The 13,071-nt window shown below is 40.0% G+C and overlaps 1 protein-coding gene across 1 annotated transcript; it reads right to left on the minus strand.

Annotated features, from left to right (window-relative positions):
* Positions 1-2,355: 2,355 nt before the first annotated feature.
* Positions 2,356-10,904, minus strand: ESM1 (endothelial cell specific molecule 1). The gene is made up of 3 exons (XM_066182352.1): positions 10,438-10,904; positions 6,439-6,594; positions 2,356-4,346 (listed from the first exon to the last, which is right to left on the minus strand). Exons 1-3 carry the CDS (start codon positions 10,760-10,762, stop codon positions 4,246-4,248), a joined length of 582 nt encoding a protein of 193 aa, XP_066038449.1. The 5' UTR covers positions 10,763-10,904; the 3' UTR covers positions 2,356-4,245.
* Positions 10,905-13,071: the final 2,167 nt, after the last annotated feature.

Raw genomic sequence — 13,071 nt, forward strand, 5'->3', positions numbered from 1 at the left:
GGACTTCAGTTGTTCCAGTTTATCAAAAAAACAGTTAAGTTAGACTCGGTGTTGCAGAGCAGAAAAACTGCATCAATTATGTCATTTTTTGAAAAATTAGTCTGTTTCTCCTTAGAACAGTGAAGATAAGCTCATACATAATCAACTGTTGCCCTTAATTTCAGTTGAGTTTTTTACTTGATACCTTCCAAGAGTAGGAAGGGGGCAAGCACATAAATCTGAGGTGCAATCACTTTGAAAGCACAGAGAATGGAAGAGGATCGGGGAGGATTAGGAACAGCATGTACTAATAAAGTTAAGGAAATCTCTGTCTTTTTCTTCATCCAAGCACAAGTTTCTTTGTTTACACAGAGTATTTCGTGGGACCGGGAAGGCAGCTCAGGGGTCATGGGGCTGCCAGGACTGTGGCTGGATCCCGGCAGAAAAGTCAGGATCTCCAGGCATGAGTGCCACCCAGCCACCCATGGCTGAGGCACTCAGCACATGTACAGGGGTCACTGGCAGCTGCTGCAAAGGGGCAGGGAAAGAATACTTCAGCATTTGGATGTCTTGCTATTTTAACACCTTTTTATCACAAAACTCACCCGCCCTGAAATAATTAAGCCAAGTAGTTGAGCTGTGTGTGTTGTCAGGCCACCCAGAAGGTAGATGGTGCCACTTTTGGAAGAGAAAAGAAGGCTGAACACACCAGTTTGTCAGCCCCAGTTTCTCTGGACACTCACAAACCCTAGTGAAAACCACATTAAGGCGGGCCAAAGTGAAGATCCTGATGTCTGTGAAGTTAACTGTCCAATTTTTGAAATTCCTATTTTTGGCAGACACAACAAGAACAGGAAATATTTACTAATTTTCCAGGTGTCAGGAAATATTTTCAAAGTGCTGCTGTGACCTGACAGTTCATTCAAATAGATAGCAAGCATGTACAGGGGTGATAATAAATATATTTTAATTAAAAATATGTACTTCAATGTGTTTGCTCTAATATCTGTGTCCTAACGGGTCAGAGCAGCAAATTCATATTGTTAATCACACTATAGTGATTAGGCAGTGATAATTCTCACAATACAAGTGTAAATGTTTTATATAATGAAATCATATATTAGATGTTTCTCCCAGTTGATGTTGATAAGGCTGTTTTTCATTAAAAGTTGATCTATATTGGAAATATATTTCTTACCGATTATTTGAATTGTGGGTGAAATACATCTTAATATATTTCAGGCTTCTCTATTCTGTGTATTTCAGACATTGCTCTAAAACATTTGATTATATATTTTTTGAACTGTAGCGGTGTCTGCAACACCCGATAATACAGACTGTAATACAAACTGCATTAAAGCAGAGTTCTTATTAGTGTCATGACACATTAGATAAAAAATGAGAGTCATTGTATATATTACATAGCTTACAGTTCAGTGACTGTGAAAGTAACAGCTACCTTCCAGGGATGAGGCCTATTTGCCAAACACATTCATACTGGAAGTAATATATGACCCCACTGAAAACAAATGCTGGATGTCAGGACCATGTTCTGTGATGAACCATCTCACAGCCTTTACTTCAGGAGTAGCAATGGATTTGGCAGTGTGAGGTTAGCAGATTTAAAAGGTCTTTTCCAACCTAAACAATTTCACTATTCTATGGTTCTATTATCATTTGCATTATTTCCCATCCTGGTGTAGTCCCATTGTCACTGGTAGCAACAGATAAATATTTCAATGCATAAAAGATAAAATAAAAGGATGAGATACTGTAATTTCATCCTGAAATCTATTCTGTGTGCAACAAGCCATCACTGGAGCAGTTGAAGAGATGCAATAGCACTTTATGAATTTGATGAAAAAGAGCAAAAATCATCCAAAACTGTTTACAAGGCATGCCTCTCTAACTCCTCCTTTCTCCTGACCTGCCAGTTGTGGATTCACAGGTTACTCCTTTATGATAAATGAAAGAGTATCAAGGAGTCGCAGGCTCTGCTCCAGAGCTAAATAGTCCCTGGCATGGTGCCAGCCAAGCCAACAAGAAAAGACAACTTTTAAATCCTTTCTGCACTGGGATTGGCCAAAGAGTGGCTGTTCCAAGAAGGCAGCTAGGATCCAGCCACCTTATTTTGAAGATGAAGGTGGTTGGAATGGTGTGGACACGAATCTTTCTGTATGTGGGACATCACCCATTTTTTGCGATCATGAACAAACCCAGAAATTTGCTGAAATAGATGCCGACATTGTGAAACTGTTTCTGTGGATTTGAGAGCAAAATCATACCTAATCTGCATGCACTATGGCTGGTGATAACCAGAGGACTTACTCTGTTGTTAATAGATAGACACAATAGACAGTGATGCTTTCAGTTGTTGTTTTTTTTTTATTGGACAATAATAATATTACACTCTTTAAAACCAACTGACTTATTAGATTTACATTCAAGAACTCGTAGTGTCATTTATGACAGTGTTGCAAAATATTAATAATGTATGCAGTATTTACTACATTCTTTAAATATTTCTCATCAGTCTGCTGGAAGATGATGGGTTAGATCCTGCTCTCACTGAAATCAAGAAAAAAATACTTTTGATATCAGTAGATTAGAATCAATTCACTTGCTAGTAAATAGCCCAAGAAAACATTATTTCCTCTCAGACCCTAACATTCAATACAGGTTAAAATGTGGTATTATCCTAATTTGAGATTCATGTTTGTATATTTCCAATTCTCATGGCAAGAGAACCTGAACTTTCATCCTGACATTTGGATGTCTTCTTCTGTCGACATCTTCTTGTTGCAGATCAGCATGATTCATGTCTGCTTTCCCAGGTGAAAGTATCTTGCTTTCACAGATGTTGACTTTGGATCTCTTTAAGGGCATAAGAGTTTCTGTTGTTCATAGTTTTTAAAGTATGCTTTCAGATCCTGAACTAAACTCTGGCTGCTGTACTGTGTGTTCCTTCTTTCACTGCAGTCATTGTCAAAGTGCAGGTTGATTTCAAAGGAATGTTAAAATCAAGCCACACTTCCAATGAGAGTGTTCTGTGTTACAAGGCTGTTCCTAAACTCATGGCATCCAGATTCACTCTGACACAGCAAGGTCAATTTTCACTATCTATGGATGTGGTTGTTTTCAGACATGTTAGCAAGCCCTTCTCAGTGGTGATTTTTGACTTACACATATATCATCCAGCTTAGACTGAATGAGGGACTGCCCATTCCTGCAACACTCTGACACATACAAGCTTTTCTCCTGGCTGAAATGGGACTGCTTGCTCATACAATCGAGAAACAAAGGACTGGGTACCGAAATACTGTAGTCTGTGGTTACACTATCATTTGCTGAGGGTCCAGGTCTTCCTTGGATCCAATAAACTCCCTGTGAGTCACATCTGGGCCATAGCCAGCAGTGATGATGGAAAGCATGAAGGGCCCTTTGCTGGCCTCTTACCACTCTTCCTGAAGAAATGCAGATAATGCCTTAATGACACCAACTAGCTGGTTTATAGAAACATATATATTTAAATAATGATAAGCAGCTTCTTTTGTTTCAGATCCCCTTCTACAAATTGGTAGAATTTACCAATCTGCTGTTTCTCTGTACAAAATTTTACTTTAGAAATGCAACTAAATACAATATATGTCTGCAGTGTCTTGCCTAAGTTATTCACAATGTATAAACTGAAATGCTGGGTGTTTTCTCTCTGAAGAAAGGCGTATTCATCTCTGATGAATTGTCACCAAATTTCCAAAAACTAGAAAATTGTTAACAACCAATGTTGGTTTATTTAATTTACACTGTTATGCTTTTGTTGTTACTATTGTTATGGAACAGGAGTGTTCCTTCTATCTGAGGTGTTGTTTATGTGTGTTTCTTTTGTGGTGGTTCCACATCAATATTACCACGCAACCAAAGTATCTCCTTCATTCAGTGAGAGCTTTTCCAGCCTCAGGTCGGCAAGAGTCAGCCTCTGACATTATTTAAATGATCATGTTGGGTTCTCAGTATTATCATACATTCAAAAAGCCACAATACATTTCTCTGTTCAGATACTTATCAGAACAAATATCAAAAGTCATATACACTGTACAGTCTATTTTTAAGTAAACATTGTCCTCATTAAAAACAGGTCACATTTGAGCTTCAGAGATTACATATTTATACATTATAGATCTACTTTGTTCTTAAAGTGTGTTGTTGCATATTCAATAATCTGTGAGAAATGCATTCACTTGAAAGTCTTACAAGTGTAAGTCAATATCAGCGAGGATTTAGCCATTTCATTACTGGAGACCGAATAACTTTCTCTTTAACGAATTCCTCTTTTACAGAATTTCCATCCCCTGATGCCATGTCATTGTCTGAAAAAAAAACCCACAAAAATAAAGGTAGATTTCATTAATGTGAGAGCTTTACAATATTGTCCTGCAGCATGTCCCTAGTTTTAGGAGTATTTTGAAAAATCCTTAACTGACATGTTTGCAGACAACTCACTGAATTACTCCCAATTACCTAGTTGCAAAATTTCTACCAAATTAAGGCATAAGTCATATCTGTTTTCTAATTGTTTAAGCATAAGGCTGATTATCTGACTTCAGTTTCCAGTTCTGACTGTAACACTCACTCCAGTGTGACATGGGACCAAGCAACACATCCTCAGTAAATTAAACTCCCCTGCAGCTATTCTCTGACGAAGGCCAGTTGGCATGGAATACCCTGGTGCATGCCGCTGAACTCTCTTACTCTCCAAAAATAGGTAAAAGATGTTCAGTTTGTCAACTGGAAACCGTCCCTGGCTGAGGCTGATTCCTGAGCTGTAACTGAAGTTGTGTGGCACAGCTAGCTGGCTTGGGACAAAGTGTTCTGTCCCCTGCCCTACTGTTTGACCGTGAAAGGAGTCAAATTTGCAATACACAGGACCATGCTCTGACACCTTTAAGTTTTCTGGTGTCTCTGTAGGCATAGTGGTCTTTATAAAACATATGGGTCAGAAACTTGTCTATTTAAAACACAGAGTCATTTACAGCTGTTTTAATTCGCTGACGATCACTTAGGCACTGTAGCTACTTCTGAAGACCGCCTTTAAATGGAACCCTGTGTGACCACCCCATGGAGTACTATTCATAGTGTCCCTGGTCTGCTGACAGTGACAGACCTCTGAGGACAGAAGTCATTGGGAAACTTGCAAGGAAAAAAAAACACTGTTTGTTTCCATGCAGTGAATATCTCATCCTGGCTGGGGTTAGCCAAGCAGTTAAATATTGAGGAAGCAGGAAGTTTGGAACCAAAGGTGAGTGGGGAAAAGGGGAGGAGGAACTGGTGTAAATAGGCTGTCAGGTAAGGTTTGGAATATTGGCTGTATACAGAAAAATACAAGCACCTTCATTATTTTAGCACCCTCAGATATAAATAGAACAAGGAAAGGCAGACACCACAATCATGTAGAAAAATGCAAAAATATCAGGGCTGATCAATCTTGTAGGAGGTTTTTTTGGAGATTATCTTAAGTGTGATAAAAGCATAAGCTGCAGAAGTTTGCTTCAATCTAAGTTCCTCTAAGTAGAGAATGGGAGAAATACAGATCTTGTATCAAGACAGCAACCTCCATACAGTTTAATATAACAGAAGGAAATTAAAAACTGCACTCAAATTCCAATTGGAAAAGAAATGAAATCCAAAGACCTTTAGGAGAAACCCTTAAAAAGATCCCAGTAGGCCTAGGAATAAATCTCTGGATTTATTTTTTTCTTTTTTGACTTCTACACTTTTTTTGTTTGTTTGTGTTTATATTTAGAGTAAACATCATTCAGTCAAACATGCCTCAGTATTTTCAGGTGGGAAAAAAGGGGAAAATTTTTAATTCCACCTCTAAAAACTTCATTGATTTTTCCTTGGTGCATCAAAAACACTTCAGCTCGTCAAACTCCTTTTTTTTATTTTTTATTTTTATTTTAATTCTGGACAGATCTATTACAAACTTCAGTCAAAAGTGTAAAGGAAATAACTTATTCTGGAGATACTGTGACAAGTGACCACAATAAAACATTTAACAAAACTGTTCACCGACAACTGAAAACATATAAAACTCCGTCCTTGTGGGGAAAAAAAATTCCATCTGTTTTTACTATGTATTAGCTAACAGTAGTAAATGCAATGTAGTGAAATCCTGGACTGATGCAAACCCTAACCCAACCTTCCACTGCACAAGTGATGTACTGCTAGCACATGCAACAGATCCAAAGTATTTCAAAGTGTTTTCTACCATGTGTCGCAGCTCACCCAATTCCTTGCCACATGTTGAGGAAGCTGCCAAAAAGAAAAATAAACCTACCTTGTGTTGTTAATGGTTTGCACAGCTCCACCAAAGTACCCACCACTCACACATCTACAGAGTGGTAGTAGATCATGTGCAAGGTGTTTTCTGCTAAAATCAACTATCCCACATTGTCTTACCTGTGTGTGAAGATATTTTTCGTCTGTTTGGAGGCTTGGAAGCAGATAGTTGAAAAAAGGGGAACTTCAAACACTTCCCTGTTACTCTGTCACAGATGCCAGAGGGACAGTTGCAAGTTTTCCTGCATTCCATTCCATAGCTACCATAAGGACACTCTGTAAATAAAAAAATATAGCAAAGCAGCTCTCAGTGATCCAACTCAGATGGTGTCTTAATAGCTAGTCAGCTTGAAAGGGGAAAACCTTTGAGTGAAAGTCAAATAGACCTTGGCTACAGGATTTCAGCGTGCTGACTAGTTTTAAATTAGTATTTTCCAGTATTAACAAACCTTGATGAACTCTACATACATAATTTCATTTCCTGCAACTTATTTACAATGTGCTACTGGTAATCCTTCTCTGAAACACCCTTAGATTTAAATGCATTCTTACATTAAATTGCCTTAGTTAAAGGCAATATGGATATATAAGTATACAATTATAGAAGATTTAGTTAAAGGACTAGCACTGAATTTAGAAAGGAAGATGACTCCAGGAATTTCCTGACTTCACAATGTGGTTCACTATGATATTATCTGACTTTCATGACTGTTGAGATTTGGAGTTGCAATCTGATACTGGTGCAGGGCTGCTGAGGCCAGGATCAGCAGTCTGGGTGGAGGATGCAGCCTGACCCTGAGGAGCTATCCAGCAAACTTGCCCTCCACCTGGAGATGCTACTGGGGGATTGCCTCCCACCCAACACTTTCTCAGACAGCTAAGTTCTGCCTTCCTGTGGCAGTCAGCTCACTGCATCTGCAGCCTAAAGACTGAGTATGCCCTGAAGGGATCTCTGGCACTAAGACCCTGGCACTAAGATCCCTGGTATGCTGCATCTAGTCACAGAATGCCCCAATTCAGACCTCATATCTGCTGAGCAAGCTTGTGGAGGAGCACTACAAAGCAGCTCCTAGGGTGGGAACAAATGTTTTCCAAAGAAAATTAAGTCAGGTAGAGGAGATTTTCCCTATCCCATAGCTGGCACACATTACATGCTGGGTCACATAACTTCCCAGAGGGTTTAAACTAGGGGCAACAACTCCTGTCTTCCTCTGCCTCGCTATTGAACAGGATACCTTGCCAAAACCATTGCTGAAAAGATAGAGACTGGGAAAATCCATGTCTAACAGGTCCTTTCCAAACACACAAACAGCTGGTCATTCCTAGGAGAGGTTTGAGATATCCCAGGAGAAAGGCCTTTATGTTCAGACTGTCCTTGCCAACCCAAGGTACATGGTCCCCTTAAATGGCAAGGTCTGGAGAATTTCTGATTCACCTCCTAACAGCAGATGAATGACTATTCAGGGCTGGACCAAGGAACCACCTAGCCCAGGCCTCCACAAATACTTAAGAAAGGTGACCATAGTATACACAAATTATGTGCTTTTCAGCTATCGGACTTCCTGATCCAGACATAGTTTCTGTGTGTATAACACCCCACATTAAATTATTCTTTTCAGTTTGTCCAGTCTCCTCTTGAATGAATGCAAACTTTTACTTTTCCATACAGCCTAGGAAATGTGAAAATCAAGCTAATGCACTGCAGTGTAGCCAACATTTTACAATTCTCTGTGTATCAAATGGGTGTGTTCTTATAAATGAAAAACCCTAGAAAACCAACCAGTTCCCTGAAGTGGACTGCACAGTGAGCCACTCCAGCAAGGCCTCAGCACACTCCCCTTCCCAAGAAGGACACTCTTGGACCTGCTGCTTGTCCACATAAAACAAAAACAAAATCCCGCCCAAGTAAAACTGTTCTTGTGTGCACATCCTTCCTGGGAGACAAGCAAAGAGCACACACTACATGGAGCATCAATCTGCCTGCTGCAGGTGCTCAGCCTGGAGAGGTGGGAAACAAAGCTGTGCACAACAGCACAGAAACAGGCCTGAGCCCAAAGCACTTGGCTCTGTGTGGAATAATCCTGGCACTGATGCAGCTCTTCAGATTTCATGAAACTGAGATCTGAGTAAATTTTTCTTTTAGAAGGTTTTAGTTCAACAGGATCCTGCTGCTAAATAAATTGTAGATAGCTCTCAGTGGTTTAATGGAAGCAAGGGCACCAAAAAGTATTTTGGTTCCAGCCATAATGACATTGCTATTGATAAGAGTATGATGCACTCTTCTAGTAATGAAAGTATTCCAAAATAATGTTCTGGAATATATACTGCCCATTTTAAAAATAAGAAATTGAAGAACAGAGAGTTCAGATGATTTTTTCCAGAACTTTAATGTAAATTGGTAACAGGATGCCAGAGAGAATTTAACCATCCTGCATCTGTCAGTTGTTGCAAACATGGAAGTTATTAAAATGAGTTAGTGACCTGGTATCAGAGCTGCAAATGGATATGTAAAATAACAGTAACTGGCCCCAGAGAGAGATTGTACTGTCTCAGAACTGAGATGAAAAAATAAAAAGAACTAAAAATTAAATCTATAATATTTAGTGGAAATAAATACATGGGGAATAGAAACTTTTAACACCAATCTACAATTTTAAGTCAAGATAAGGCTTTATTGAAATAAATGATAGTTTTTCCACTGACTGGTTGGGAAAAAACCCCAAACATTCTACTTCTCCTTTTCTACAGACCATCCAAGTTTCAGCTATGGGGATTCAGATCTCAAGTCCCATAATATTTCTTTTTTCCCACTCCAAGAATGCTATTGCAAAGAAACTCCTATGAGGAAAGTGAAAAGTACACACCAATTCTAAAGAATTGTTAATGGAATTACAGGCAGTATCTTGCATTGAGGTAATTTTTAATAAACTGAAGATCAGTCAATTATCTCAGCAAAATACTTTCCAGGTGAGTGCAGCAAAGATACAATCTTTATGTGTAAGTTCTACTCTTTTGCAATAAAGTACTATTTTGGGTTTCACACTCAACCATACAAATGAGTTTATTTTAAATATTTTAAATAAAGTAAATAACTGTGTGCTGTATGTGTATCAGCCTAAGTGATTGTTGCAGCACCAGGTACAAAGTCATTACTTTAACTTAGTCTATTAATACTCCTGATATTTAACTGCCAAGATGTTCCCACCTTTAAGGAAGTTATTCTGAGGCTTATCTGTATCTATTTGCTGAAGTGGTACACAAACTCAGCAAAATCAACTGCATTCATGCTTTGCAAATTCTCTTTTTTCAAATAGTTTATTTTTTTTTTATTCACCCTACTTCTTACGAATATAATACCTTGTCATCTTTTAAGGATTCCCCTGTTTAAATGGAGTGAGAATAGCTCCTAAATGAAAAATGTGATCATAGCCTCTGACTAAAGAAATCAGCATGCAACATACCTGGAATAAACTGAAAGAGTGCCTGGCTGCTCATCTCACAGTCAGCTTCTGTTCTGTTATTGCCATCTTTCAGGCAGGAGGGTTTCTGTTTGCCTCCCTTGACCACATCGCTAGGATGACTGAGCACCTCAAAAGCAGGACTAAATTAAACAGGACAAAGTCTCCAGGCACTCAGGCAGTGCTGCTTTCTCCATCCCCCAGATCCCAGAGTGAGCATCTGGTCCCTGGGCAGGCAGCCAGCAATGCCAGAGGGAGCATCACCCCCAGTAGTGTGCAGCTGCAACAGCGACCCTACAACAAGGTTGGACTTACAAGACTAAAGCCTTTATAGTTTATAGAAAGCCACACACCAGATCAACAGAAAGAACAGGACTAGTGCCTGAGTCTCTCAAGCCCCAGTCAAAAATCTCGTCTCCAGGCACACCCTGTCTGTATTTCCTCACACATGTCCACAGACGTAAACAATATTGTCACGCTAATAAACCTGCCCCACTACATATAATGTCTTCTAATGACAGCAGGTGTTTTTTCCCTTTTTTCTTGGCTAAGGGATGGGCTGGAAAAATCCCATTTTAGACCTTTCAAACAAGAGGCAGATTCTGCATGTATGCTGCTGTCAAATTGCCACAGTGGGTACATACAAAGAGAATATCATTACCTTTGCAGATACCAAATTCATCACCAAAGTCATCCTCCTCAGTGTAAAACTGGCACTTCAGCCCAGGACCACACTTGACACCATCCATACCCGAGACAGTACGGTAGCAAGTCTCCCCCAGAGCAGCTGCACACACTCTGCAGCAGCCACAGTCATCCAGCACCGTCCGCTTACAGCGCGCGGTGCTCTTGCACGCGTTACTGTCACAGGGATCGGGGCAGTCCACTGCGTATTTAGCACTCCAGGCAGCTCCAGCGTGCACGGGCATCAGGAGGAGGGTGAGCAACAGGAAGCCCTTCATGTCTTGCAGGAGTAAATGCTCCATCCCAGAGAGCAGGTCTCAGTGCTCAGCCTGCTGGTGCTTCTTGCCGAGGGAAGCGGCGGTACAGAATCCAAAGTGGTAGCTGCACACATCAGCCTACAAGTTTATGAGCTTTATAAAGTGTGTTGCCCACATGTTGCACCGTCGTCAGCTTCCTCAATCCGGCAGCGCTGCTCCTGCCAGCCTCCCTTGTTTCAGTTTATGAAATCCAGGATGAAGGTTGGATTAGCACTCTGCTGCCATCCAGGAATTGAAAAGCCTGAGTTGATGTAATCTGTTATGTTTAGTTGGTTGTTTTGCATGAGCACTAAAAACTCTCTCACATCCGTTTCAAATGCTCAAGGACGTCTGCCAAGAGTAAAAAAAAAGGTAAAAAAAACAATCAACCCCAAGGAGGTTGCATACCTTCCTGCAGGACAGGGATTGCTCTGACACTGGGCACGCTGCTGACAGGAGAGCTCTGTCTTGCTATCACAGCTTGTATGGCCAGAAGAAAATCACACTGAATCATCTTACTGCTGAAAGAATAATCTTTAATAGAATAAAGCTTTGCCATACTCTTTTAGGGGATGTGGACAGTTATTTGGGGGAATTAAATGAGATCATGTCATTTAATAGCCAAGTTCGGATTTTTCAGTAGTTTTTTCTGCGTGCATTGAAATAATGCTTTTTAATCAACATTTAAGTGGAGGTGAATTAAACATTTCACTCAAAGATTACTGCTAGAACTAAAAATTGATCAGAAAAAAACCCCCATCATTTTGTGAGATCTCCCACAGGAAGTTCGGGAGAATGAGCAATGAGCTGCCCCAACTTCACAACCAAAGGGGAAATCCCTATCTACCATCAGCACTGTCTGCCCAGCATTAGCATAGATCCAGGGGTCTGATTCTTCTCCTTTTACACCACTTCTATTCTGGCAAACTCTGTGGGGTGCTCTGATGTTGCTCTTCGATGAAATCAAAGTAAATAAACAGAAAACAAATCTCAGTTTCCCCTGTCTCCCCTCTCAGACTTTATTTATCCTGCCAGAGCCTTGACAAGAAACAGCAAACAAGTGGAGTCCAGTGAAACTGATGAGCCACTGGAGAGACGAAAATTTCTGCACTAAAAAAAAATCTACAGGAAAGGAAAAAGGGAATAAAGCTAGCCATAAATAAACCTCTGAATACCAAAAGTTTTGCCAGTGAAGTTAGTGGGAACCAAAGCAAACTGAACTGTGTATGACCAGCTTCTCACTTGGGAATCCTGTGTCTCAAGCAGGTTTAGGACACCGCCAGTAGGCTGCCAAATAAAATGAAGGGCTAGACTAGAAATACAGGAGAGAAGGAAAGCCTTTTCTTCATGAATGCAAATGTGAATTGATAAACCAAGACCAAAATGCTTAACTTTTCTGTCTTGTGAAGATGAGGAAAATCAATATACTGTATGTTACATTTGGGTAAGGTGCTCTTATACTTTGGGGAGAGGAGGAGAGGAACTAGTATGTTTAACACTTGTCAAAAGTAAATGTAAAAAAAAATAGTAAAGAAGTGTTAGGTTGAGGTCTCATAGAAACCAAGGAAATATTATTGGTAAGCATGAGCTGACAGAAATTAGCTCTACTAGTAGTAGACAGATTTATCTTCAAAATACAAAGCAACTATCCTGTAAGAAGTGAAAGGAGTAGTTCTAAGATGGAAATGAAAATTGAAGCTAAACCGGAGGAAGTACATGAGTTTAAGGTTATAATGAGGAGATCAATTAAAAGTTGATGTCCTACTGCTGACCCCATCACAACCAAAATATTGCAAATAGCAATTATTATTCAGCAGAATAATGTAAACGACTGCCCATGTCTGCTGGCATAGCATCAACTAAAATTGACATAGGTTTATATTAATAGGTCAGGCTGTAACCTGTGGGGCTGAGAGCCAGTGTAAATCCCACTGGGCAGCCCCTCATTGGGAGAGAGATGCTGAGTTCAACCAGAGAACCAGGGACCACAACTGAGGCTAGTAACCCTCTCTATACCCAGGCCAGATCTGCTCCTAAGGGTAAAATAGCCAAAAAAAAGAGCTTTGTACACTTGGTGCATGAGACTTCACAGGTCTGCAGCAGGAAGGCTCACCCTTAAATTAGTTCACACCTGCACTTCAAACTCATACCTGCTTACTCACTCAAAGGAGATAACAGATGATGTGTAGTGTGCAGACCCATCCTGCCTGGTAGTATACTTATTTATGCCTGGTAGTAACTACCAGCTAGTAAAATCCCACTCTAAATATTTTTAGGAAATGTTCCTTGCCTAAAACACCAAATGAGATCTGAAA

This window comes from Chamaea fasciata, unplaced genomic scaffold (assembly GCF_029207755.1).
Source record: "Chamaea fasciata isolate MVZ Bird 193981 ecotype frontalis unplaced genomic scaffold, bChaFas1.0.hap1 SCAF_4, whole genome shotgun sequence".
Classification (NCBI taxonomy): Eukaryota; Metazoa; Chordata; class Aves; order Passeriformes; family Sylviidae; genus Chamaea; species Chamaea fasciata.

Bases quoted from the DNA above. Each gene is read 5' to 3' on its own strand.
- ESM1 (XM_066182352.1), bottom strand. From the start codon at position 10,762: ATGGAGCATTTACTCCTGCAAGACATGAAGGGCTTCCTGTTGCTCACC. The intron at 6,595-10,437 runs GTAATGATATTC...TTTTATTTACAG, and splicing joins TGAATTTGGTATCTGCAAAG to AGTGTCCTTATGGTAGCTAT. The intron at 4,347-6,438 runs GTAAGACAATGT...TTTTTTTTTCAG, and splicing joins AAAAATATCTTCACACACAG to ACAATGACATGGCATCAGGG.